This window comes from Tympanuchus pallidicinctus, unplaced genomic scaffold, assembly GCF_026119805.1.
Source record: "Tympanuchus pallidicinctus isolate F22 unplaced genomic scaffold, pur_lepc_1.0 scaffold25, whole genome shotgun sequence".
In the NCBI taxonomy this organism is placed as follows: domain Eukaryota; kingdom Metazoa; phylum Chordata; class Aves; order Galliformes; family Phasianidae; genus Tympanuchus; species Tympanuchus pallidicinctus.
In genome coordinates this window covers 1312363-1338756 of record NW_026294742.1, presented here as the reverse complement: position 1 = coordinate 1338756, position 26394 = coordinate 1312363, and the positions used below count along the sequence as shown (strand labels likewise).

General features: G+C 47.6%; 1 protein-coding gene across 3 annotated transcripts; it reads right to left on the bottom strand.

The window, feature by feature from the left end:
• RNFT2 (ring finger protein, transmembrane 2) lies at positions 1–26394 on the bottom strand. 3 transcript variants are annotated; one of them, XM_052689984.1, is made up of 10 exons: positions 26356–26394; positions 23590–24056; positions 20710–21188; positions 19693–19769; positions 18116–18216; positions 15500–15653; positions 5796–5945; positions 2406–2471; positions 1289–1390; positions 1–387 (listed from the first exon to the last, which is right to left on the bottom strand). In XM_052689984.1, the coding sequence occupies exons 2-10, from the start codon at positions 23670–23672 to the stop codon at positions 253–255; spliced, it is 1347 nt and encodes a 448-aa protein (XP_052545944.1). In that variant the 5' UTR covers positions 23673–24056; positions 26356–26394; the 3' UTR covers positions 1–252. The 3 variants fall into 3 exon arrangements, with proteins under 3 accessions (XP_052545944.1, XP_052545943.1, XP_052545945.1); XM_052689983.1 differs by having other exon boundaries at positions 1–346; XM_052689985.1 differs by lacking the exon at positions 1289–1390.

The window sequence follows — 26394 nt, the reverse complement described above, 5'->3', positions numbered from 1 at the left end:
TCAGTTTCTAACCACGTATGTTCAAGGAAAATTCTTGGCTGTAGCTCAGCCATGGAGGTCACCACAACAGAAGCACATCTCCCTTGCCTTGGAGGACGACTTTTTTGCCACCAACAATTGCTGCTCTACCGGTTGTTGGAGAGAGAGTGCTGGGAGAAGAAGCAGGTGATTACGTAGCGACATGGGGTCAGCAGATGTTCTGGTCTTCCTTCTCTCCATGCAGGTCATTCTGTTGGGTGATATGCGTTGGCTTTAATACACCTGGAAGTGAGCAGAGGTGGTGCCATCCTTCCAGCAGCGCAGGGTTTCCACTGTGACAGAACGGCAAAGGGGACAGGTCTTCTCCCTGTCAAACCAGAGGCAGAGGCATTCTTCACAAAACACGTGCTGCAGAGACAAAAGGGCGCTGTCACAACACGGGCAGCAGGTCTGTGCTCATCCCTACGTGTGCATGCCCCTCAGTATGGCTGTGCAGCAACAACCATTTAGGTTCACGGGGAAACAGAACCCAGCTAGCAGTCCTTGGGTGACAGGAAAAACAAATCCCAGCGTCGTTAGTACACCAGTTTGCCCAGAGGTAAGGATATGTGTTGTGGTTGGACTTGATCTTTAAGGTCTTTTCCAACCTGAGCAATTCTGTGATTCTATGATTCTATGTTATTCTGTCTCTTGTATCCCTAGAGAGGATTAAAAGAGCCCAAGAAATTTGCTTAATGAAATAACTGAGAATAGAAGCACGCTTTCACCCTAACTCTCCTTTACCCTGTTTCCACCCCCAATGCACTGGGTTAGTTTACAACCTTTTGCATAGCTCAGACAACCTCCTTTCTTCCTCCTGCCCCTTACACTGTTTGTTTCTGCTCACAGCTCCCAGTAGCTTCCACAGTCCCAATTTCCTGCTAACTTGTCAGCAGTTCAGTAGGCTTATTGGCTTGCCACCTCTCCAAGGGTCGGATAGAAACATGCTGCATTCCAGATCCAAGGTCTGGACTGCCAGCAGGGAGTCCTGGGACTGCAGGGCTGATCTTTTCCATCTCAAGAGCTGTAATCAGACCCTACAGAGTGGAGTTCGTATGGCTCAGCTGCCGTGAATCACTGGCTATCAGAAGGGGATATATCTAATAGGACATCCTATACCCAGCACATATCCAATATATACATACTCAGTGGATATCCTATACCCAGTAGCACCCAGCAAGAGCTGCCAGAATTGTCTAGGCTGGCTATGCCTCTCCCTAGCTGCAGAAATGCCAGCAGGGGAAGGCAATGTGTGAAGCTGGGGTCTTACCTGGCACATAAGGATCAAAGGTTCCCTGAACTCTGCTTGGCAGATGGCACAGATGTCCCCTGCCTCACTGCACTGCTGGCTGGTGGCACGGGCCCCGTAGGTCTGTTAGGAACCATGGGGGGGAAAAAATAACACTGTCAAAAGGTTTGAGGATGATCTGGTTTGTGCTGAGAACGCACGCAGCGCTTTTCACACTCAGATTTCCTGCAAGACACGGGAAGGAAAGTGGTGCTGCTCCACTGTGTGTGGGGAGGAGAGGTTTGGGAACCAGCATGCAGAACCTGGGCAGCCTGGCATCCCGTGTTCTGCCTTGTCTCCCCCTCGAGCCGACTCCATCTTTTAGCATTTCCACTCGTGGAATAATGATAATGAAATTTAATGAGCTCAACAGGGAGCTGAATGGATTAATTCAGCACCATTTGCAGAGGTGTTTAGATGGTGGGAGGCGTTACTATTAGCAGGTCAGACAACAGAAGGGGAACAGCAGCACCTGGGGTGTCCCACTTCTTTTTGGGGTCTGGAAGGTAAATGTTGCTTCTCCCACTGTAACACTATCATAAGGGGAATGGAAACATGCTGAGGATAAAAACCCAGGACAAACCCACAGGACAAGCAAGGTGAACTCCAACAAACTTCCACTATGTTACATTCCTTTTCTCTACATCTCTGTTTTAACACTTTAAAATACAAATCACAGCAGATCCGAACATCAGTACTGTACAGCACTACATGGGGAGCAATTTCCATGTGCTGCAGCATCCCTCTGAATGGCAACACACATCAGGCACTGCATCCACTGCTTTAACATCTTCCTCACGCCCTGCAGCTCAAAGCACTGCCAGCTTTGTGAAGCTCTGTGTTGGTGGGTTCACCCACACAGGGCTCCCACTCAGACTGGGCAGTCCAGGCTTCCAGCAGCCTCTCTATCACAAACAGGACAGGGCAGATGTCAGAACGGGTTCCCAGTCTCCCCGATGAGGGACGCTGCCTTACCCAGCCATGGACAACGTGCTGTTTTGATTCTGTAATTCTGATTGGGTTCTGTAACACTGAGCTATTTTCAACTCTGTCACTCATTAGTGAGAAAGCTCCACTTATGAAACCGATGACCACTTACCTGGGGGGTGCAAAGGACCTTCAGTGCTTTCCGAACACTTCCCACACGGCCACAGATGTCAAAAGACTGCAACAAAGACATTTGGTAGCAGATATTTTTCAGGACATGTGCATGTACACAACTCAGAGACTCAGGAACTGTGTGGCAGGGTTTCTGCAAACGAATCCTTGGAGGGAGGAAAGATCCCAAGCAAGAACAGTGCTGAAAACGTTCCATGGAAATTATGGAATGCAGTAAAAGTGAACCAGCAGCGCAGCAATGGAATACAGCTCGTAGACTTCACAGGGCAGAAAGAGGAGCAGAGATCAGAGCATTGCAGTAGGGTAATGTGCCCACCCTAATGCGGACCCTTTCCCATCCGAAGCCCAGAAATAAGGCCAGAAAATGCCCAGTCAGCTGTGAGAGAGAGGGAGGGCAATGTGCAAGGGTTGGAAACGGCCTGTGGGGAAAAGAGGATTTGCAGGGCTGCAAGGCTCTGCCACACAGCTTGGGACTGCAGGGCCCAGCAGGTGCTAGGAGGGAAGGAGTGGGAATTGCCTGTCCAGCTGGAGAGGAGTGCAGTGATTAAATATCATCAACAGAAAGAACGAGGAATGAGAAGCAGGATCGATGCTGGCTTGCTCCCATTCGCCTCAAGAAACCTTAAAAGCCAGGAAGGGAATGAGTTCCCAGCACCCACAGATCAGAGAAGGGCAGAAAGTAATGCTGCAGAAAATGACTTCTGAACAGAGACTGAAAGATGTAGATATTATCAGCTTGGCAAAGAAGTACAGGAGTGGGGGAAAGGATGCGTGATAAGCTCTCTACACACATAGGGCTCAGCAAGAGAGGAGACACTGGCAAGTGAAGAAGACACAGCACTACTACTAAAAGGGAAAACAGCTGAAAACCTAATCTGATTTGCCATCTTCCCTACCTGCTGGCAGGGCTCTATGAACTAGATAAGAAGAAATAATTGGGCAGAGAACAGTTCTGCATTAGCCAGGAGAAAGGCCAGATGTCACAACAGGCCCCCTGCATTTGTAACCTGGGCGAGGAGCTCGGAGGGCAGGGATGCAGAAGGTGTGGAGTGGCAGCAGAGTAGCAGCACGGAGGCACCAAAATGCCTGGGCTTGGCTTTCTTCTGAGCATGATTAAGTGGGCTCACTGCAGGGAATGCCAATGAGATCATCGAGCAATAGATGTGGAATCAAATGAAAGCACCAATAATGCTTCCAGTCAGCATGTAAAGAGCTCCCAGGGTCCTTCCAGTAATGCTTCCAGTCAGCAACTAGCACTTGAGGCTGCCGACTACTACAGATTTTTTCTCCTCTAACAAGGATGGGGATCAGCTCCCTCCCACAGCACAGCCCACAGCCTTCTCTGCCTGCTTTGCTTGTAATGTGAATGGCTTTGCTCTGGCTCCGATGTCTCCTGTTCTTCCAACCTGTTTCCACTCCTTTATTTTTCCTCCAGTTTCCTGTACCCCCAAAAGATGCGTGTCCTACAAGTCCCTTTCACATCCCATGCACTGAAGCCTAAGTTGCACCATCATTCTTCTAGCAGGTGGATTGCAAATCGGGTTCACAGCCAACAAGTGCTCACTTCTGTCAACAGAAGAGCAGCTATAGTATTGCTAGTTTGAAGAGTTCATGCCTGAGACAGAACTCAAAGCACTGTCACACCACCTGGTATCTGTTCCCTCTAGCATCGCTCCTACCCTCAGTTGGTGCTTCTGTTCAGGACAGAGAACTGTAAGAGCTCAATGCCTTTATTTACAAACAAAAATCAGAGGTTTCCATTGACACGGTCTGCTCAGAGCACCCAAACAGCTCCCACTTGCTCTGTGTGGGCAGAAGGGATGCAGCCCCAGCCGAGCCCTGGCCTTTTGCCAGACGTACAGAAGGTCTGAGTGCCAAATTGGCTTCTGTGGTTTTTCTGATGTGGTTTGTGGCTTTGCTAATGTGAACTCCTTTGGGTATATTTTCAGCGTCTCCGGCAAGGAAGGAGACCTGCAACTCTTGTGATGGTAAATGGGATGCACGTACCTACTATTACATGACCTGCATTGGGACCATGCTCCCTGCTCTCCTCTCTCATTTCCAAACAGAGTCTCCAATAGGCACAGGTCTACTCCTAACCTGGCCACACGTGCTGTGCTGAGCTGCTGCCACACGCTGACATGGGACACGCAGGCCCCTGTCCCTCCACCTGTGCTCTGCAGGAGCAGGAGGGCCCCAACGCTTCTTCTGCAGTCGTCCCTTCTCTTGTACAAGCAGGGATGCCAGACAGATCACTTGAAGCCTGTCCCTGTGTTGTGATCTGTCTTCCTGACCCCCACAAGGCTAGAAAGCCTTGCAAGGGGTTCCCCAGGGGAGATTCACACAGTGAATCCCCGTCCACCACGTGGACATCGTGTGTCCCTTATTCTGGCAGCATGCTGCCTTGTCTTGGACACAACAGATTCCCACGACCTCCTCTGCCTGCCCTGGCAGCAGGGGCTGCATGGCCCACTCCTGTAGCTGCAGCTGCAGGCTCATCTTGGGTTACGAGCCATCGTTGGATAGTTACGTGGTTCAGCAACCCACCAGCTCTCAGCTCTGCAGGTTCAGACTTTTCTCTCAGTTCTTCAGTCCCGCAGGCCCTTTTTCCCATGCTGGAAAGAACATGCAGCAAGCCAGACTTACTTGCACCTTCTCAGGGGAATGGATAACAGTGCATCCGTTGTTTGCTTCAGCTGCTGCCCTGCCCCGACATAACGAGACTTACAGCTACTTCTAGACCTCAGGTTTGTGACATGCCTTCCTAAAGTCACACCTATTCACTTGCAATTGTACAGGCAGACTCTATGCCTCGTTATTTTTGAGGAAACATCAGTTGCATTTGTCTGTCACGGAGACCCTCGACTTGTCTCAGAGATGCCAGCCCCTAGAATGGGGCGAGAACTGCCTGCTTATCCAGGCAGGACCTGGAAGTCCTTCCATTTGCCTGCTGCACTCAGTGCTGTGCATAACAGAATAGCTGCTCTCTCTCACAAGACAGAGAGAAAAGCTTAACTGCAGCAATCCCTCGTGGTGCTGAATCTACAAGCCTGGAGACAGCAAAGCTCTCTTCCAATAGTGGCCCCCCACGGCTCTTGCTGTCATTCTCTGCTAGCCTTCACAGAATAAAGACTATTAGAGAGCAGCAATGACTTCATCAGCCTGATGCAACATTGCCGAGCAGTCACACATCTCCCTCCAGCTCACCGATGCCCATACAGTGCTGAAGCAGAATGTTTTGGCAATGAAGCACAGGGCTGCCAAGCTGCAGCTTCCCCTCCTGCCCAGCAATGGCAATATCTAGAGGTGCATTTCTCCCCCCAGCTGTGCTTCTGGCTCTGTTCTTGCCTGTTAACGAGGCGCTGCTCACCTTGCAGAGGCTGTACAGGATGATCAGGATCCCTCCTAGGAAATAACTGCTGGATGGGTCATCTCCCATGATGTATTTGTACCATAGCTGGATGGGGACGAGGGATCGGAACAACTGGCTCAGCTCTTCAATAACCAGATAAAACTTCCCCTGTAAAAAAAAAAGGTGATCAGTATCAAGAAATCCAAAGAAGAACATTTAAGAGGTGCAAAGCTTGAAGCTTATAGGACTTGTGTTCACCTATGCAGTTTGCTACCCCACACAAGGACTCGTGAGATGCAGTTCTCTTTGTGGCCACCTGACCTGGTGCCTACAAAGGATAACTGCAGTGTTTCTTTGTGTTCCTCTCGCTCTTTCTCTTATCCAGCTGTTATTTTACATTTGTGAATCTGAAGCTTTTAGAACAGGTTATGGGTGTAGATCTTCTTGCATACCTGTACAGCATGTTAGCAGGACGGGTTAAGGCTTACAGGTTTACATATATAAAATGTAGACGCTATCAGTAATGAGAAAAGGAAAACAAGACAGATCTTTTTCAAGCTACACATCTTCTGAAGGTGCAGATTTAAATGCAAGGTGACACCATCTTCATGATGGCTTTGCAGATCATCCCTAAGAGTCTAATTGTGTAAATATCCTTCCCTTACCACTCAGGTGTTGGGATGTCTACACTGGCTCTGAAGAACCATCAAGGCAAGTTACACTCATTTTTCATGCCCATTTTTCCTCTCCTCCTTCCCCTTTCCCATGCCTTTGTTTCTCCAATTCAGAACCAGAAATCAGAGAAGTCTCCACGCAACATTATGGGATTCCCATGGATGTTGTCTGCTAAAAGCAAAATAACTGCAACAAATTCCTAGGCACTCCTGCGTGACCTGATCTGTGTGTTGCTGCTCTGGATGAGGGATTGGATGAGATGATATTTCGGGGTCCCTTCCAACCCCTGACATTCTGTGATTCTGCGAAGCAATCCTATCTCCATTAGGGAAAGGCTGAGTTGTGCCTGCAGGTGCAGACAAAGAGTTGCTGAAGCAAACTTCATCCCAATATCGGACTGAATGCCACAAATGCAGCAAGGCAAACTCTCCTGAGGACCTTAACGTAGACAAAGGGGTGGGGGTCTCCCAGCCTCAATAAGGAGCAATCTCTCTTCTGTCCCACAGGGTCTAAGAGGGAGAAGTGGCGACAGCACAGCAAGTCACATCAAGCTGTGGGCCCAGAACTATGCATAAAGCGCAACACTATCCAGACCACAGAAATGTTTTAATGCCAGCTTCTATTCGATCCTAACAGGGAGAAGGGGGAAATTCCCCTGGAATTTTGCTGTGCTGTCCCTGTTAGCTTTGTCATCACTGGTGTCAGCTCGGGTCAGCAGCCATTTGCTGAGATGTGGGGTGGGATGAACCCCCACCGCCCAGCAGGACAGCAGCAGCCAGCGCCCTTCCCTGGGGCTGGGATGAGATCACTCGGCGGCCATACCAGCAAATCGAATCCTTCGGAGAGCTCTGGCATTCTCATGATCTCATATCCCCCCCGGGACAGGGAGTGAGGTCACACCAGCAGTTGCTAACGGACCTGGGCTGTTTTCTTCTTCTCCCCCACCCCCCCGTTAATCCCAGGTGGCATCACGGAGCAAAAATGTAACGGCGACAATCCGTGGGCCTGAACGCAAGCAATTTATTAAATGAGCACTGAGGGCCTCGTGCCTCCATACCATCATCGGTTATTTCTGGAGCCTTTGTGACAGAGGGTCGCAGCCTGCTCATGACTGCCCTGCCGCTTCCTCCCCTTCACGCAGGCGTTTCCCCACCTCCCCCTGCTCAGCCAGCGCTGATGAAAGCTACCAGCAAGCTGCAGGCTGCCAGCTGCTCGGCTCCTCCGTCCTCCTGCTGGGCTCAGCATCCTTCATTCGGCCTCGTTTCCCTGGCAGGACGGGCTGGTCCTGGTCACTGCTTGCTTTCCCATTGCATCAGATGGATTTTGGGGCATCTGTCCTCTGAAGGCTGAAATCAGGATGAAGCTGGAACTCTTCTCCCTCAAAGCTTTTTGAGACGCTGAAGTGGCTGAGCCCGCAGCACCACATGAAGGTGGGTCAACGGCTGCAGGACTCCGAAACAACTGTGCCACGAGTGACAAAACTCCACGTTTTCCAGCCACAAAATTTGTACCCTTGACAAAGCTTCACTAATTCCTCCCTGCTGTGATGTGAACCTGCAGCTTGCAATGTACCAGGACTGCTCAGCACCCTCACAAGAGCACAGGGAGGTTTCCAGTCAAGGCACTGTGCCTCTTCCATCACCTCTCGGCCCTTAGGAGAGGCCCTGTGCAGCTCAGCGATCACAGGAGGGGCAAGCAGCACAAGGGCAGCAGAGCAGCACTGAGAAGAGAATCAGTGCTACAGTAAATGTTTACAGATAGAGCCCGTCAGGCATCCCAGTGCAACACCAGCCCTTCTCTAAGCTAGGGAAAGTGCCAAGGAAATGGAAGTGGTTCTGCAGAGGGCCATGCTGAGGATAATTGTGATCTTCTGAGCCAGAAGCTTACAAAACAAGGTTGTTAGCCACAACTTCAGCAGCAAAACAGTCTTCTGATAGCTGGAAGCCGCTGCAGGCAGCACCCATCATCTGTAAGTGCACTCAGTGCTCCGTTCTGCCTTCTGCTCTTCAGCTCTGTTATTTCTTGGCTATCCAGGCTGAAGTTTTCTGAGCTGAATTGTGTGAAATCTTGAACTTCTGCTATTTTTCATCCATATTAAGAATTGTATGTTCTCTTAAGTGTGAGTACAATTACTGCTCCTATACGGATCTGCTTTGAAACGATGACTGCAGGTAAGGCAAGCACTGCTTCTCCTTCAGGTGACTTCTCTTATTTCATGGAAACCCATAGAATCACAGGATGGCTGGGTTGCAAAGGAGCACAGTGCTCATCAGTTCCAACCCCTGCTGTGTGCAGATCACCAACCAGCAGCCCAGGCTGCCCAGAGCCACATCCAGCCTGGCCTTGAATGCCTGCAGGGATGGGGCATCCACAGCCTCCTTGGGCAACCTGTGCCAGTGCCTCACCACCCTCTGATGAAAAACTTCCTCCTCATATCCAGCCCAAACCTCCCCTGTCTCAGTTTAAAACCATTCCCCCTTGACCTGTCACTATAAATCTAAGCACCATGGTGTACAGCATCCCACGCTGCTGATGGATGAAGGTCTTACAGAAAAATAACATGAAATCACGTAATTAAAAAACTAATTGTAATATACACATAGCAAAGGGGGGCAGTTACAGCTGCAGAAGCAATGCTAATTCCTACACACGCTAACCAAGCACTGATTTTGGGCTCTCATTTGACATCAGGCTTTGCACAAGTGTGCATGTGCTTCCACAGAAGGAAACAGAGAAAGGCTTTACATCACGGAATTAAAACGGGATGTAAAAGAAGTGAGAGAAGTTGCAATGAGGCAACTGTAAGTTGTGATTAGCACTCAAGGGAAGTTCCAAGTCTCACTTGTTCCGCTGCCAGCAGCATTAGGACATGTACTGAGGCAGGAAGATGCTAGGAACACTTTGAGACCTGCTGGCAATTTGGATCAGAGGAGAGCAGACTCTGCTGAGATCTCAAATCACACTTTAAGGAAGAAGCAGTAAACACCACTGTGACATGGAGGATGCTGGTGAAAATCCAGGCAAGGCTGATGAGAATCAATTCCAAAGTGGGTCTAGAAGGACCAGGAGATTTTCATGGTTAGTGTACAGCACCTCTGACAGCCACACCTCAGACAGCTTAAACTGGGAACTTAAACTTGGAAGGTGCTTGAGAGCACTGCTTTCTTTAAAGTTGAGCAGCAGTGACTTTCAGAGCCTGTTAGGGAGAAGAAAGAGTCCCAGTTTCTCAGCACTTAGGCTTATGCTTCAGTTTCTTTCTTTCTTCAGCAAATCTCTTAAAGCAGCTGCACAGGGAGGTCTTTACGGAGCCATCAGACCTCCCGTGGCTCTAAAGGAGCAACGCAGTGTTCTCTGAGCAGAGTGAATCTATTTCTGAGCCAGCTTCCCCCACACAGCATCCAAGATCCTCAAGGAGAGGATAACAAGAGGACAGGCCATTGCCTGTCTAGCCACAATTTAGACACACTGCTGGAGGAGACTGAGATTAACTCTGGCACCAACCAGACAAGGGACAGGAAGACCACACTTGGGGATTTTCTGTACCGTACCGCTTCTGTTCCTACTCCCAGTGCTTGTGCAACTTGTTTTAATGCCTCCATGCTTTTGATGAACAGCATCCAGAGGACACAAACATTCCAAGCAACAATTCTTTTCCACGAGTATGAAGAAAGGAATACCAGCTCCTTAATTAGTTGTGTCATCGTACTCTGCCCTAGGATGAAAGAGGGGCTTCTTTCCTCTTAACATAAGCCTCTGGAAGAGCTGCAGCTTAGAGGAATTGCTGTGGCAGCAGCAAGCTGCTCCTCCTCCCCCGTGACCCAGTGGGACCTGTTCTATGTGATGGGTTGTTCTAGAGGAATGCAGTCTGCAAGGTGAGCTAGGTGCTCAAGGAACTTAACAATTCTGCACACAAGTCCTCTGTGTGACTGAGGACAGGTCAGTCTGACCAGTGAGAGGCTGGGTCCCAAAATTCTAAGCCATGGTATCTCATGGTGCTGAGCTATGATGGAAAATGGAAGCAGATTGCTGGAAACCTGAACCATTGTGCTTATTTGCCTTACAACAACTGTTTAATTATACAGGGCTGTTCACAGAGACAGAAACAGGTGGTGACATGATAACTACACACATCTGCATGCTCCATTCTTACACAGAACAGCACTGGGGCTACCCTAAATTAAACCAGCTTCCACAATAGAGCTGTAACCACCCCACACCAGAGAACTTGGGCTGCACTCGAAAAAAGGCATTTGGTCCAAAGTCAGAGCGCAAAGTGATGTAAAGAATGGCTGTCACACAGACTGAGGTTTTTTCCAACCAGATTTGCTGAGATGGCACGTAAAGAAAAAACAAACAAACAAACAGAACTAAAGACACAAAACTAAGCAACCAAAAATGTCCAAGCAGCCATTCCCAGAGATGCAGTGAGGTTCACTCAGTGCTGGTTCATACACTTGCCACTGATGCAACTTGAACAGTCTATGGAACAAACCTCACATGAGTAATGCTAGTATGACCCCGGCCTTAAACTCATTTGCAATGTCTAGATTCATCTTTCAAGCAGAACAGACAAGTATTTACTCAAACAGTAATTTCATGCTATGCTTTCAACAAATGTTACTGTTTTCCTCATGAATTTCCAGCCTTCTAGATGTGCTCTGGGCTTCCCTATGTTCCTGTAACTGGGCTGTGCACCTGTACAGAGCATGCAGTGAAAATTCTGACTTATTCATTCACTGCTGGATAACAGTGCCCCTGGTGTGTGCCTTTCTCCCCTGCATATCCCAGGTTCTTACATAGCTCTTTTGTCCTGCTATTCCTTCTCTACCCCACCCCCACGCTGCTCTTCGCTCCCCAGGATATCAGCTCAGATTGCTGACAGCACCATGAGGAGGGGATGGGAGACTTGCAGGCACCTGGGATTTCCTAAACAGAAATCTTTGGCAAATGTCCTTTTATTATTTATTTCCTTGTTTTTAATTCCACCCCCCTCAAGCTGTCATTCCTTAGCAGTGAAAATGAAAAGCTGCCATTTACGTGCACACAACAATGCAGGCTGCTGCAGGCCACATGGCTCCTGCAGTTTAATTTACTTTAATTCATTTTACATTGAACCAAATGATCTTATTTGCTTATTTTAATGGACAGCCTTCAACATACAGGGTGGGAGCCAAGCTTCAAAGAAATTGCCAGCCCAGCTGCCATTAGAAGTTGCACTGAGCTTTGAAGGGTACAGCACAGCTCTTGGGGTGAAGGGACATCTTTAACCAGCTTCACCACCTTCTCTCCCAACCCCCAGTGCAGAGGTACAAGATCTGACTCTGATTTGGGTTACTTTCCTTTCTTTGCTGCGTTTTTCTGTTATGCACACACTATTCTTTCTCCATGACTTTCTTGGCATCTCTGTTTTTCCAGGCTAGTTTGGAACCTGGGAAACTCTGAGATGTTTTTACATTTCCATTCTTCCTTTGGTGGGGATACCTGCAAAGATATCCTGTGTCTAACATACTCCAGCTTGGTAAACCCTGGGTAGATACAGCAGCCTTCATGCTTTGCATTCAAGCAGTGAGTATTGTTTTGGTTCCTGTTAACCTTTTCTGGGCCCAAAATGTTCATTGCTGTCTGTATTCAAACTGAAAAGACAAACCTCTTTTTCTGCATCTTAACGCTGACTTGTTTTTTCTCAGTTATGAGTTCACTCTTTAGTAAATCTCATTCTGAATACGGTGAAAATTCAGGTTGTCCTTCAGCTGCTGCAGCAGGTCCAGAATTGGGCCACAAAGATGAGCAAAGGGCTGGAGCTCCTAGAAGAAAGGTTGAGGAAGCTGGGCTTGTTCAGCTTGGAGAAGAGAAGGCTGCGGGGAGACCTCACTGAGGTGCTGCAGTACTTGAAGGGAGCTTACAGGCAGGAGGGAGACTGACTTTCTGCATGGTCTGATAGTGCTAGAACAAGGGGGAATGGCTTTAAATTGAAAGAGGGGAGATTGAGGTTGATGCTGGGAAGAAATATTTTACTCAGAGGGTGGTGAGGCACTGGCACAGGTTGCCAAGGAGGCTGTGGATGCCCCATCCCTGCAGGCATTCAAGGCCAGGCTGGATGTGGCTCTGGGCAGCCTGGGCTGCTGGTTGGTGACCTGCACACAGCAGGGGTTGGAACTGGATGAGCTTTAAGGCCCCTTTCAACTTAACTCATTCCATGGCTCGTTTCCATTGCCAACGAGAAGCCCTTTTACTTTTTCCTTCTAAATCTCTACTGGATCCAAGATGGTTACTGATGTCACCTTAACCAAATGCTGCCCTTCCTGTGATGGGGCCATACTCACAATGCATGACCAAGTACTTGAGACTGGGAGAACTGCTCCAGCCAAAGTTTTTTATGTTCACTGTCCAAATGAAAAGCTGTAATCTGAGCTAAATGGAATTTGATACTACTCACTGCTTTCATTAATGACTTTAATGATAGAACCAAGTAGGCTTTTGTCAAATGTGCAGTTGAGGCTAAACTGAGAAATACATTGGACGAAAGATTCATAATCCAAAGTCGTTTGACAGAATAGAGAAATGGTCTGTAAAACATGGGGTGCAATTCACTAAAGAAACAAAGAGAGTCCAGCAGAGAGCAATAAGAAAAACAACGATCTGGAATGAATGAGTCTGAGGAAAGACTCAAATAATTGTTCTATAGAGAAGACTGAGAGGACATACAAAGGTTTCAGAGTGTAAGAGGAAGAACAATCTGATCTTGCTTCAGTCACAATGGATGTGGAGAAGTAAGAGATTCAAGAGAAGGACATTGAGAGGCAATGTATCACAAGAAAAAAACGATGCAAGCATCAGTGAAAACAATATAACAGAGGAGACCAGAATCTCAAGGAGCAGCACGAAAAGCCAACTGGCTTTCAAAGAGCCTTTGAACTTCCCAGACGAGGAACATCTGAAGAGCTTGCTCAGAAGCTGACCATGGAATGATCAAAGCCCCTGATATTCCACCCATTGGCAAGCTTTATCATCTACTACCACCAGCAAGAAGATAATGCAAGGAAATTCAAGATTAAATACCTCTATCCCAAATGCTGCTGCACTGAACTCTGTCCCTGACAGTGTAGTAATCCCCACTTCAGGACTTGCATAATAAGGAGCTAGAAGCTGCCAGCTTTATCCATGGAGAGGCCCTTGGTGAATATTTCCTGGGGAAAAAAAAAGAGCCCACGACCTTACAGCTCTACCCTACAAAGTTATTTCCCCAACAGCTTGCTATCTGTGGTGATTAAGGAACAGCCATCCAGTTCACAGACCGCAGGCTAGGCTTCCAGCACAAATACTGACACAAGCATTTGGGGAGGAAGACAGTAACTCTATATCTGATAAATATTAAGACAGGAGGTGGCAAGTACCTTGGTAAGAGTTTGGTTAAGGTAATGTCCAGAGTGCAGTAGAACTGTTTTAACTCACAACAAGCTTATTTGGGGATAAAAAGGTCACTTGACAAATAAGATGAGTAGAATTGTGCTGGCTTGTGGAGGTAAGCTGGGGGAGGGCTCAGGGAAAGAGCTTGGCTCTGTGGTTACCAGGGATGGTTTCTGTGGCACCCTGTGGTTCTCTTGGAGCTCTCCCATTCCAGTTTGATCTTTGTTAATTTGTTACACCAGCTCTCATCCCTGCTCAGCCTAATGGATGCAGCGTATGGAGCAGGATAAAAAGCAAATCCAGATCCATAGCAGTAGGTAACAGCAGTCTCAGATGTCAAGGGACAGTGAGACCATCAGCAACATCCTAAGACAAAAAGGGACTTTAAAAAAAAGTGAGAAGTACTGCCATCCAGAAAAAGGTATTAAAAAATGAAGCATCTGTGCTCTGAATCATTACAGGCCCTTGACAGATGTGATCTTACCAGCCTCCCACTGTAGCTGCAAATAAAGCCCCCTTCTCTTTCTTCTCTCCCGACAAGGATTAATGAGTACTTGGGATAGCTCTCAGACAAGCAAGCAAAGGCTGTGAACCTTTTCCAATGCTGCCATTTATCTTGGGAAGACTATTCACATCATTTTTTTTCCTCCCCTCCCCAAGCTGGATTATGCTCTGACCCAGCACATTAATCTCCCCAAATAAAGTAATAATAATAGGAGAAGAAGGGGGAAAAAAAACCAACAACAACAAAAAAACCAACACAGAGGACTTGGACAATTGCCAGAAATAAATTAATAACCACCTCAAACAGCCCTGCTGTGCAGGAACAAACTGCTCAACTCCCCTGCCACCCATGTCATTTGTAAGCAAAACTATTCCCGGCTTAGATATCCCCTAAGTGCCCTGCCTGGGACTTTCATCCATTAATGACGGTATCTGCATCCACCTCCCATACCAGCAGCTGCCACAAAGTTTCTTCACCAAATGCCCACAGTGTGCATTGCCACCTTTGGCCACTGAAACGCAGACACTGCATGTGCAAGGATGCAGTGATAGGAATGTGAAGAGTAAAATCTGCAAACGCGAATGTATGAAAGGATACCTTCAGAAAAGATCTGGTGAGGAGGTTTAAAGTGTTAGGCCTGGTTTGTGTGGTTTATTGAAGTATTTTAATTGTTTACTTAAAATATTTCTTCAACTGTGACAGGAACAGGCGTTATCTTGCGTGGCATCAGTAGCTTCAATTTCAAAGTTATTTTTTTGACCCAAAGTGGAAAGGAGTGTTTGCAATTTCTTCCTGTTAATAAGAAATTTGTGCCTCAGAATTAACCTACTGACAAAGCCAGCTCAGAAAACAGAGCAGCAGCCATCAGAAAAGCAGTTATCTCACTGCTAGCACTTACTCCTCAAGCAATGCTTACCTCTCTCTCTAGCCTTCAATCACTGCTGGCATTACCAAAGCCTTGCTCAGGTCCGTGATTTTTCAAAACCCAAAACCTACTGCCCAGGTGACTCTGCTAAAATTTCATCAGAGGTTTCCTGATTCCTGCCCTCCCACCCTTATTTCTGGCCATATGTTGTAAATACCTCATGTTATCAAAGATACACATCCGTGGATCCAGAAGGGAAGGGGCTCTTACCTTCGACTTGACAGCTAAGATGATCTTAGGCAGGGCAACAATCAGGCATTTCAGTGCAATGGTGAGATACTTCAGCACAAAGTCTGTGATCCCCACGATCCACATCAGGTCAAAAAAGTCCAAGCTCTCAATGTTGGGCTTCAAAAATATAAGGCTGAAAGGCATGACAACAAAGTTCAAATAGCAACGAGGAGAACCTCATTTAGGCTTCTTGGTTCCAGCTCTACCCATCATCAGCCAAAGGCAGAGAAACTCCCATGAACCGCAGTGAAGCTCTCAAGGGCAACAGCAATAAGACATGCAGGTTAGTCCCACGGTTCCTCTGGGCCTCTTGCCCGTTTCTACCAAGGCCAGCAGGTTTGCCTGCTATCAGAACACAGGACCCAAACACATACAGAATCCATTTCTGAGATTTCAAGCATTAAAAACTGCAATCGACCACTAAAAAAGAGCCTTTGGTGTAACAACAGTGCCTTCAGTCCTCCTTCAGTCCTGACTGTGAAAGCCTTTCGCTCTTTAGTACGGTTCCTTGGACAGGAAAGTCACAGCCAAACTTAAGATCACCGTGTCTTCCTTCATGGAAGCAGCCTGGCCACAGGCAGAGCTGTTTCAGGGCAGCAGTCTGTACAGCTGTGCTTGTCACGAGCGGGTGACAAGGGAACACAGCACAACTGTGGCAGAAAGGTTAGGGCTCCAGCAGGGCCGTGCTCTGTCACAGGCTCACAGGCTGCCAGTTAGCAGCTCTCACCTGAACCAAAGCTCCATAAGGCAGTGGTCTTTGCTTAGTGCTACTGACTGGGCTGAACGTCCGGTCTTTAAAGAAGGGGAGTCCAGGACAGCACAGCTTCACGCAGCCATGAGCAGCAATGAGGTCTGGACTCACACTGAAAAAACAGGATTCCTCTCCACGGTATTTCCCTACCAAAGCCTCGTGGTAGAAAGCAAAAATTTTAAAAAATAATAAAATGAAAAGAAAGGAAAGGTAAAATAAACAACCCAGAAAGAAAAGCCTGAGCATGAATTTAAAATACTCACAACATTGGCACAGCACAACAGGTAAAATTAAACCCTAAAACAAAAACAGAATCAGAGACTTTACTACTGTTTATGCACTAGAAACGAGTAAAAAGTAAGTAAATCAGGAGTTGAAAAATAAATGAGGAAGAAGGAAAAAACAAAACAGTTATTTCTAACGTCACAGGCCTGCCTTGTGAATGGGCACAGGTCCCCCCGTGCACCAACACATCACTTGCAAGAAGGGGTTTTCCAGTAAGCATTGCCCAGACTGTTTACTCTTAATAAACTATGCCCTAAACAGTGTGCAGGATGGTCCCAGATTGCTGAAACCCTTGTATTTCAGGAGACTTGTCTCATATTTTAAACTATTTCTATTCGTGAGCTTAACCTTAACCTGCTTCCTAAAGCCACGTTGCTTCCCTATGGTGCAATCAATTTCTTCTGAGCACCTTCACACCTTTCTGCCATACCTCTTTCGTGTCCCCTATAAACTGCATGGAGATTATCCCACAGCTCACCACCTCTCATTCTTACCTACATATGCATAACTTCCCAGCTCTCTCTCTTCTTTACAAACACAACTTTCCAATAATGAAACCCTAATTCATTAGGAGCAACTCCAAAAGCAACCATGGGGGTGGGCAGACTGCAGACCTGGACTCCTCCACTGCACAGACAGTATTTGTGGGAAGAATCTGATAAGCCATGAACTAAGTGAGAGAAAGAACATACCTGAGAGATGTCCAGCCATAGCCCAACTGATGCATGCTATGGGCATTGTATACTCCAGAAAATATTTTAATTCTGAAATTTAAGTTTCTTCCAGTGGGACAAGTAATATTTGAATTGGGAAGGTAATTCATGCAGTGTTAACTAAGAGCCAAAACTACTTTCTCAAGTGACTGGGTTTGATAATTGCTTCATTTCTTCCTACTTATTCCACTAATCTCTCTTTGCTTAAGTATCTTTGCAGCGATAGTACTGAACCAAATCCATGGATACTAACTCCTCTGTATTTGAGAAGTGCTTCAGTCAGAATTTGAAAGCTGAGCCCATCTTAATCACACCAGACCCAGATGCCTCCAAGTGCTGAGTACAGTGAGGTAACACACAGCTGCCTCACGACCAGCTTATCTCCAGTAACAGACTAAAAGTTGGACAGACCAAAAAGAAAATATGACAGGACCAGTCAAACCAGTTGGTCCATTCTTATCTGCTTCCAACAGCTGCTCCCTACGTTCAGTCACAGCATTCAAAATGGAAAAGTTCTGCTATGAAAAACTATCCAACCTGCTTTGATGCTTAAGAAGTGTATGTATTTCAGTGGCAAGTGTATGTATTTCAACAGAAACTGTAGCTTATCATCACAGCTGGCTCATTCAGACCTGGTTATGTCACTTACTGATAGGGGCATAGTCCTCTGATAAAAGTGATAGGCATATTCTTTTCCTGTGCTGGAAGGTACCACAAAGGTGTAACAATGACAGCAAACACAGTGAGCATCCACACTTCCTGAAGAGTGAGTAGAAGTGAGCTTCCTCCTTTCCAGCCTGGCAATTATCACCCGCCTCCATCAGATGCAATGTAAATTCTGCCCACCTGTTGTACAGCTGCTGGGAGCTGAATGTGTAGAGCAAGTACAGGGTGTTCCCAGTGAGAAAGGCCAAGATCCAGAAGACAACCAATACTGATCTCTTCTCCTGAGCAACAAAAAGCAGAGAACATAAATTCCAAGCCTCGAGGGCTGCACTGAGCTCCTGGCTGCTGAAAAATGCAGGGCCAACTCAGGGGATCCAGGCTTGCAATTGAGAATTCAGGAATTAGTTATTTACACGGGACTAAGACTCACAAACAGGCTGCTGAGTAAAGACACTCAGAACACAAGCAGAAAGGGTTCTCATCACCCAACCTCTGCAAACAGAGCAACTTCAGAGAAATTAATGCAAACACACTGGTGAAAACGACAGCCTGGTTTGCAGAACGTGGTGTTCAAAGTTGGGATCTCTCTGGGGACATCTAAATTCTCCTGATATTTAAAATGCAGTTTGAGACACAGTTTAAAGGAAGTCACTTCCACGTATTATACTGCAGTTCTCAGCCTAAACCTGTGTGGAATGGCACTTTGTGAAAGGAGTGTTTTACAGATCTACCCAAAGTCACTTAGAAGGCTCAGCTAAACCAAAGGTAGCATAGCCCACTGCTTCATGCAGCACATGAATGTTGTCTGAATACATGAAGGCTCTGGAACACATATTTTTGACTGAAGAAATAATTAAAGGTCAGAAGAAGTACAAATTTTACATTTCAAAGCACGAGGAACATTACGGATGGAAGCTGGAAGGCAGAAGACCTTGTCCTGGGTCTTGGCCCAGTGTTATTTTGGAGAGCAAAAAAACTCTTGGGAAGGGGAAAAAAAGCAGCTTTATTAAGATGCATTAAGAATAGAGCTATTTGTAGCTATTCAACAGCCAGGGATGTTAGGCTGAGATTTAAAGCAGGCGGATTAATGGGCACAGTGCTAGAAAGACAGAGGTGCAAAGTGCAAGGCAACAGCAATCTATTACACAACTGTGCAATTTATCTGTTCCCTGGGCACTCTATCACCTTTATTTCACTGCTACTGGTACATATGAATGTATGCTTGTGCATACAAAAAAGCAATTCTTGTTTTGTGCTTTTGGTGCTGTTGAACTATTTTGCTGATTGTAAAAACTGAGAAAATCCCCCAGTTTCTTTATATTCTAAGTTTAACATCAGGACAGCATTATAGAGACATTAACAAGAACCACGCCTGCAAATCCTTAATCTGAACAATTAAACACTAGAGAATTACATCTCATTACTATTTAATGACACTGGTTTCCACTAGGCACAATGGGAAACTGAGGCACAGAGAAGTGCTTGAGGAAGCACTGCCAGCCAGTGGCAGAACCAGAAGCAGGTTTGCACCTCCCTGACTTTCCCTCTCTTGCTTTTCTATGACTTCCTTTCCCAAAAGCATCAGTGGGGAGAAGTAGGCAGAAGTGAGAATTGTGGCACAGGACACATACTCTGACAGACCTGTATCTATACAACAGCATTCAACCCTATGTTGCAAAAGAATTTTCAGCACAGACATTTTGTGTGCTAAGAGAAACGCTGCCTGGGAGCAAAAGAAAGCAAGATGTTGTGCTTACCTTTAGAGCAACCTGCTCTCGGAGTGTGGAGTTGGCATAGGCAAATGTGCTGGCCATGCCAATGCACACAGCAATCCCTGCAGGGAAAGGCACTGTGAGTATATATGGCTATGCAGGAGGAACCTCAGCCCTAAGCCATCTGACACAAGCACCTTGAGCTCTGAAGGACAGTTACTGAGTAATATTGTGGATACACCAGGAATTAAAATAAATAAGCAACTGAAAAACGTCAGTCTGGCCTCACAAAATTCAAATACAAGCTGAACTGAAATAAAGACACCACAATGAGTGCTTGCCAGCCAGCCAAATACAGTCTCTGCTAACAACTGGACAACAGAAGTGCTGCAAGTTGTGGCTGCACTGGGCAAGAGGAAATCAGCTGGAAGACAATATTACAGCAGCAGTTAGGCAGCTCCTAGAGCACAGGGCTCACTATCAAAAGGATACAGAATACCAAGTTTAAAGAACAAGGCTTTGCAGACATAAATCAGTGGTGGTTTTGGGTTATAAGCAGAGCAAACTCAAGCATTACTGGCTTCTCTATGATGATAATCTCAGCACATTACACCCAGTAAGGACCTTCAGACATGCCACACAAACCATGTCACAGAAGAGAAGGATTCAGTGCATTTTACATGACCACTGAAGGGCCGAAATGCTCAAGCTCCAATGTAGAAACTAGGGCATATTCTTTAGGGAACTCTGAAGATGTCCACTGCAAGTTGTAACTGCTGATGCTGCTGGGCTTGATCCTCAGCCCCTGTAGGAGCAATTGGGAACAGGAACGGGAAGGATCTCCCACTTATCAGGATAGGAGCAGGTAGAACTGACACAGATGAAAACAGATTGCATTGGAAGTCAGGTGAAAAAGTAGAGCTTGCTATTCCATGCATTTTAATGTGTCCCCTTCGTGCTGTAGACGCTGCCACGGGGATAAATGCATCAGACATCCCAGCAAGGCAGAACTTCCTAACCACCCTCTAGTCCCCTTACAGTCCCAAAAGGACAGCCGCTTACCAAGCTTGTGCTGGAAACAGACTTTAGCCAAGAGGATGAGGATGAAGGGAAGGCCCTTCTGCAGCCAACCGATCACCGCTTTCAGCTCCGAAAGCGCCGGTGCCGGAGTCCCAGCCTGCTCCTCACTGCCCTCCTCGGCGTGCCCGTGTCGGTCCCCTCCCGCCATGTGCAGCAGGGACGCACCGCGGTGATGGCTGTGGTGGAAATGATGGGGCTGCTGGCGGTGGTGAAACGGGGCGCCTTCCGTGCGGCCCGCTCCCTCCTCCCTTGGGGCCGGCATCTGAATGAACACCTCCCCACCTCCTGCTGAAGAGCCCAGGACCAAACCCGACTGGAACGGCGTGGCTGTGATGGATCCCGAGGGGATTCCTGCCAGGCCGGAGAACAGCTGCTGTGGCGAGGAAGTCTCAGCCTTCAGGCTTTCAAACACTCCGCTTTCATCCACGCTGGTTTCAGAACTGACCGTTTGGCTCCGGTTTCTGTAAAGGGAGGAGATGAGAGAAAAGTGATGGAATACAAATGTGTGCCGCAGAACTCGCAGCGCCATCCTAACAGCATCCTGACATCGCCTTCGTGCACTGCCAGGACATGCAGTTCTGCAGGTAACAGATGTGATTTGCTCCTGGAAAGTCACAGCTGCAGATCCAGGGGCTGGCACTGCTCACAGTGCACCAGTTCCTTCCTCTGAGGGCCAGAGCCCCCAGACCATCCCTTTCCCTTTGGAGGAACCAGACAAATAAGGCATCTAGTATCTAATTCAGCATCTATAGTAATTTTAAGATTTAAAGAAAATTATAGAAAATATAGAAAAAAAACACAACAAAAACAGACCTTCCCACAGGTCAACCAAGACAGGACTCATTACATACAAACAAATCAATCATGCTAATTCAAAGAAATGATCTGCCCCCAAGGTATTCCTTCTTTATTTAGGGGTGGTCACTGCTTGTCCCTGACAGCAGTGCAAAGGAGAGAGGCAGCTGGAAAAGACAAGTGTTGAGAGCTGCCTGTGTGCCCCTAATCCAACAAATACAAAAACATATTCCTGAATCGTGGAAAAAAAAAGTTTTATTTTTGTGTTCTCAGCAAAACAGACACGGATGAGCTCATGGATGGACCAGGCAGTGGGCAGAATTGGTCCTGGCACTGATTTGTTACTAAATTTGTTGCATAGATTATAGCCAGATTCCAAAAGAAAGTTCTAGATGTCTTCACCCTGACACCAAAAGAAAATATGCTTTCTTCACCTGAGCCCAATGCTGCAGTACTGAACATGTGGTAAGTCTGGATGCAAGGGGACAACAGAAGCAACACACAAAAAGAGTCCTCAGGCAGTAAACGCCCTGCAGACAGCAGAGAGCTCTCTAACATGCAAAAGGAGACTAAAGAATAAATAAAGCACAGAAAGAGACAAAGCCCACAAGTAAGGCATGTTGCACATCTCTCTTAGTGTGAAGCCCTGGAGATTTCCAGCTTCAGAAACAGTGGTCACAAGCTGAGCCAGCACACACAGGGCCTTCACTCTCTCCCCCATGGGCTCAGAAACCTCCCCAGGTTCCCGAAAGGGCACAGAGCACTGCCTTCATCTGACTCCAGACAGCTCCAAACCTCTCTGGGCACACCTTCCCACTAAGTAAACTCCTCATAAGGTTTCTTATAGCTACACCCCATTCCCAGTGTCTCTCCGCAGCAAGGAGTCAAGTCAACAAGACAAGGCACACTTCTCTTTGGTTCATATTAACCAGATGTTGGATCTCACACCTAGGTTACAACGCAGGGATGCAGACGCAAGACAGGGACAGAACACGACAGATCTGGGCCTACCTCTGGAACACAAACACATTGGGTGGGACAGATAGACACAGAAGTATTGTTTGCAACAACACGACCAGGGCACACGACTTCTCAGTAGGAAGGAACTAACCAGGCATACATTCAAAAACAGACATGGATGAAATGCTGAGCCCGATGAAGTCAACCAAGTGACAGTGTCAGTGGCAACAGCATTTCATTGTGGTTAGAAAGCCTTCAGCCTACATCACTGACATTTATTTACCTCTACCTGCAAAAGCAGCAGAAAATACTTAGCGACTGTTTGTGATCCAGATCTTTCACTTACAATCTCAGCTGAGCCAAAGCAATACAATTTGTTAGGTCTATCTTAGTCTCATTAATTAGATTAGTTTCTTCTTCAGAGAAAAAAAAAGTCAACACTAACTCTGGGAAAACACAAGGGGACATTTAACACCAGAACAACAAGAGTGGCAAACCCTCCCTTGTTGATGTGATAATTACAGAAATGAATTAGGAGTACTGTGCATCTAAATCTTCACGTACGTGAAGCTAGATGCAGATTCTGGGATGACACAAAGAATCACCCCAACTCGTAATGAAGGCTGTGCTCATACAGATTGACCCTTCTGGATTGGTAGTGCTCAGTACCCCTGCAGCACTGTGCTGTGGGTTGCCCTTCCAGAGCCTCAAACATCCTGCTGCCTAAGCCAGCTGTCTGCATGTGTACCACAGTGCATCACCAAATGTGAAACATTGCAGTTGGCAGCAGTTGAAAGAGAAAAGTAAATCTGTCTCTAAACCCAAGCAGAAAACCTGGCTGTATCCCACACACAGGAAGTATTTGTCTGTCTCACTTCTGAGCTTTTGTCTTCCAAAACCAAGAGATGCAGCACACACTTAAATCAGAACACTGCCACCTGCAGAGGAAAAGGTAGGAAAAACTGAAGAGGAAGCATTCAAGGCCAGGCTGGATGTGGCTCTGGGCAGTTTGGTCTGATGGTTAGCGACTCTGCACATAGAAGGGGGCTGAAATTAGATGAGCACAGTGCTCCTTTTCAGCCCAGGCCATTGGGTGATGCTACGTACCTTTCAGGAGGAGCACTGTCAGTGTTGCTGCTGTGCCGTCTCTGCATTTTCCTCAACACCTTGAAACACAGCACACTCAACATCAACGCTGCCAGTCAGCGATTCCAGCGTGACTACCAGAGATCCACTGAGCCAGAGAGCTGGGAAACCTCTTCAGCTGGTGACATGGCTGGTGTAAACCATCTGCTTCTCCGCAAGAGAGGCCCGCAGTTGTTTCTCAGTACACTTGTGAAGAAACAGCTTTCAGATGGCAAATGAGAGCACATGCAAACAGGTCTCCATGTTGGGCAGGAATGAGGCAGACCCCCTTCTGCAGCACAGTGCAGCTCCCCAGGGTGTGCAGCTGCACGGTGACATGGCCTGCCCTACATCCCACAGGGCAGCTCCAGCTGTGAGGTAGAGCAGTGTGTGCTCTCTGCAGCCTTCCTCCTCTTCTGAAGAAACTTGCAGAGCAATAAAGAGCAAAACTGAGGGGGAATAAAGAAGATGTATAAGCATTTTAAATGAAAGAGTACAATCAAGGCTTGACGACGTTCTTTTAAATAGGCAGCCCATCCCTTTTAGGCTACAGATTGCCATTAGCAAACCTTGTGCAATGGTCAGAAATAATATCCATGTGTGCAACAGGAAACTGAGATACATGCAGCCCCATATCTGTAGATCAACACAGGTACACTGTGTTGAATTTGTGAAAGGATGAGAAGGAAAGTAACACACAGTCTTCCCACCAAGCAGGCTGAGCTGGGACAATATGGGATTTGAGTCACAAAGGACAGAAAACATCAGGGTTTTAACATGGGATGCCAACTTTTGGACACTGCTTTTAGTGCTTGTGGTGGCAATGGTGATGAGGAGACGGTTGGACCAGATGATATTACAGGTCATTTCCAACCTTGTGATTCTATGATTTCTGGAAGTAAAAGAGTGAGCCAGTCCACATATCCCATTTTATAATCTTCAATACATATGCTATTGTTCACTTTTAGGTATTCATAGAAATACACACACATACATAAAATACACACAAGAAATCAATCAGCTATAGCAGGAGGAATGTAACTTGCAACAAATGCTATGGAAAAGACACAGGCAGCCGTCAGGAGCACCAGAAATGTAACTCTAATCAAAGCATTCTGATAACCTAAATTACCAACACTCCCTTAAGTTCCCTTTTAACCTGAACAACAATTGACATGTGATGAATCGGCCAAGGTCCCAGGCCAACCACGCATACAGTGCTCTCCCACCACTGAGCAACTCTAGGTTCACTGCTTGTAATGAAACCTGGAGAATCCCCAGTTCCTTCCCAAACCATGACAAGTCTCCCGGATCGCAATAGCAGGGCGAGAACAGCATTTTAAATGACATGCAGCTTTATGGGGAAATAACTTTCTTTTAGCATCAGCTATAAAGGGGACGGTGGCACAAATGTTAGGTATTGAAGACATGAGGCTCCAAGAGATGTAACCTATTCTATGGATAAGGTCAGGTACCATGTAATTGGATGTTAACCTGGGCAGTGTGGTTGACATGTCTGAGGGATGGGATGCCAAACAGAGAGACCTGGGCAGGCTGAGCAGCAGGCCCAGGAGAACCTCATGAAGTTTGGCAAAGCCAAGTGTGAGTTGTGCATCTGGAATGTGGCAACCCCTGCTGTCAGGACAAGCTGGGGGATGTTAAGGATGGAGCACAGTCCTGCTAGAAATGACCTGGGGGTACTGGTGGATGGCAGCTGGGCTTGAGCCAGCACTGTGCTCTCACAGCTCAGAAAGCCAACCGTATCCTGGGCTGCATACAGAGCAGCATGACCAGCAGGGCGAGGGAGGGGATCTGCCCCTCTGCTGTGTGCTGTGAGACCTCAGCTGCAGTGCTGCGTCCAGATGGGGAGTGCTCAGTGCAGGAGAGACACGGAGCTGTTGAGCACGGCCAGAGGAGGGCCCAGGGATGGAACACTGAGCTATGAGGACAGGCTGAGAGCTGGGGCTGTGAGCCTGGGAGGGCTGCAGGGAGAGCTGCGAGAGGCCTTCAGTACTGAAAGGGGAGCTATGAGAAAGTAGGGACAGACTCTTTAGGGTCTGCTGTGACAGGACAAGGGGAAATAGTGTCAAACAAAAAGAGGAAGACTTAAGCAGGATACAAGGAAAAAGTTTTTTATGCTATGGGCCTATGCTATGCCACGGGTCTGGTATTAAACGGAAAGACTGGCGGCCCTGCAAGTGGCAGAGGGTTGGAGGTTCATCATTCTTGAGGTCCCTTCCAACCCCGGCCATTCTGTGATTGTGTGATGGGCGGTGAGGCACTGCACAGGGTGCCTGGAGCGGCGGTGCTGCCCCAACCCTGCAGACACCCGAGGTCAGGGGACGGGGCTGCGAGCACCGAGGAGCTGCGGGTGTCCACGAGCACCGCAGGGGGGAGGACGAGGTGGCCTAGAAGGGTCCCTTCCCATTCAAACGACGCTATGATTCCATTCTTCCATCCCAAAAGACGCTCAGCTCTGACACCCGCTCTTTCCGGGTTACTTTTCACCTTCCAGCAGCAGCCGGAGGTCTCACGGAGGTTCCCGCATCCCACGCTACGGAACAGCGGCACACAACGAGCAGCTCCTGGGCCGCGCCGGGAGCACAAAGCCGCACCAATCGCCCAGCTAAGGACGCATCCACACGGACGCTCCGGCTCGCAGACACCCACCAACGCACCAACCCCCCCTCCGCACCGTGGAACCCTTCCCTTCTCTTCCTCCCCCCCCGCCGGACGCCCCGTACTCACCGTGCCGCCCCGCACCGCCCCCAGCCCGGCCGCTCCCCC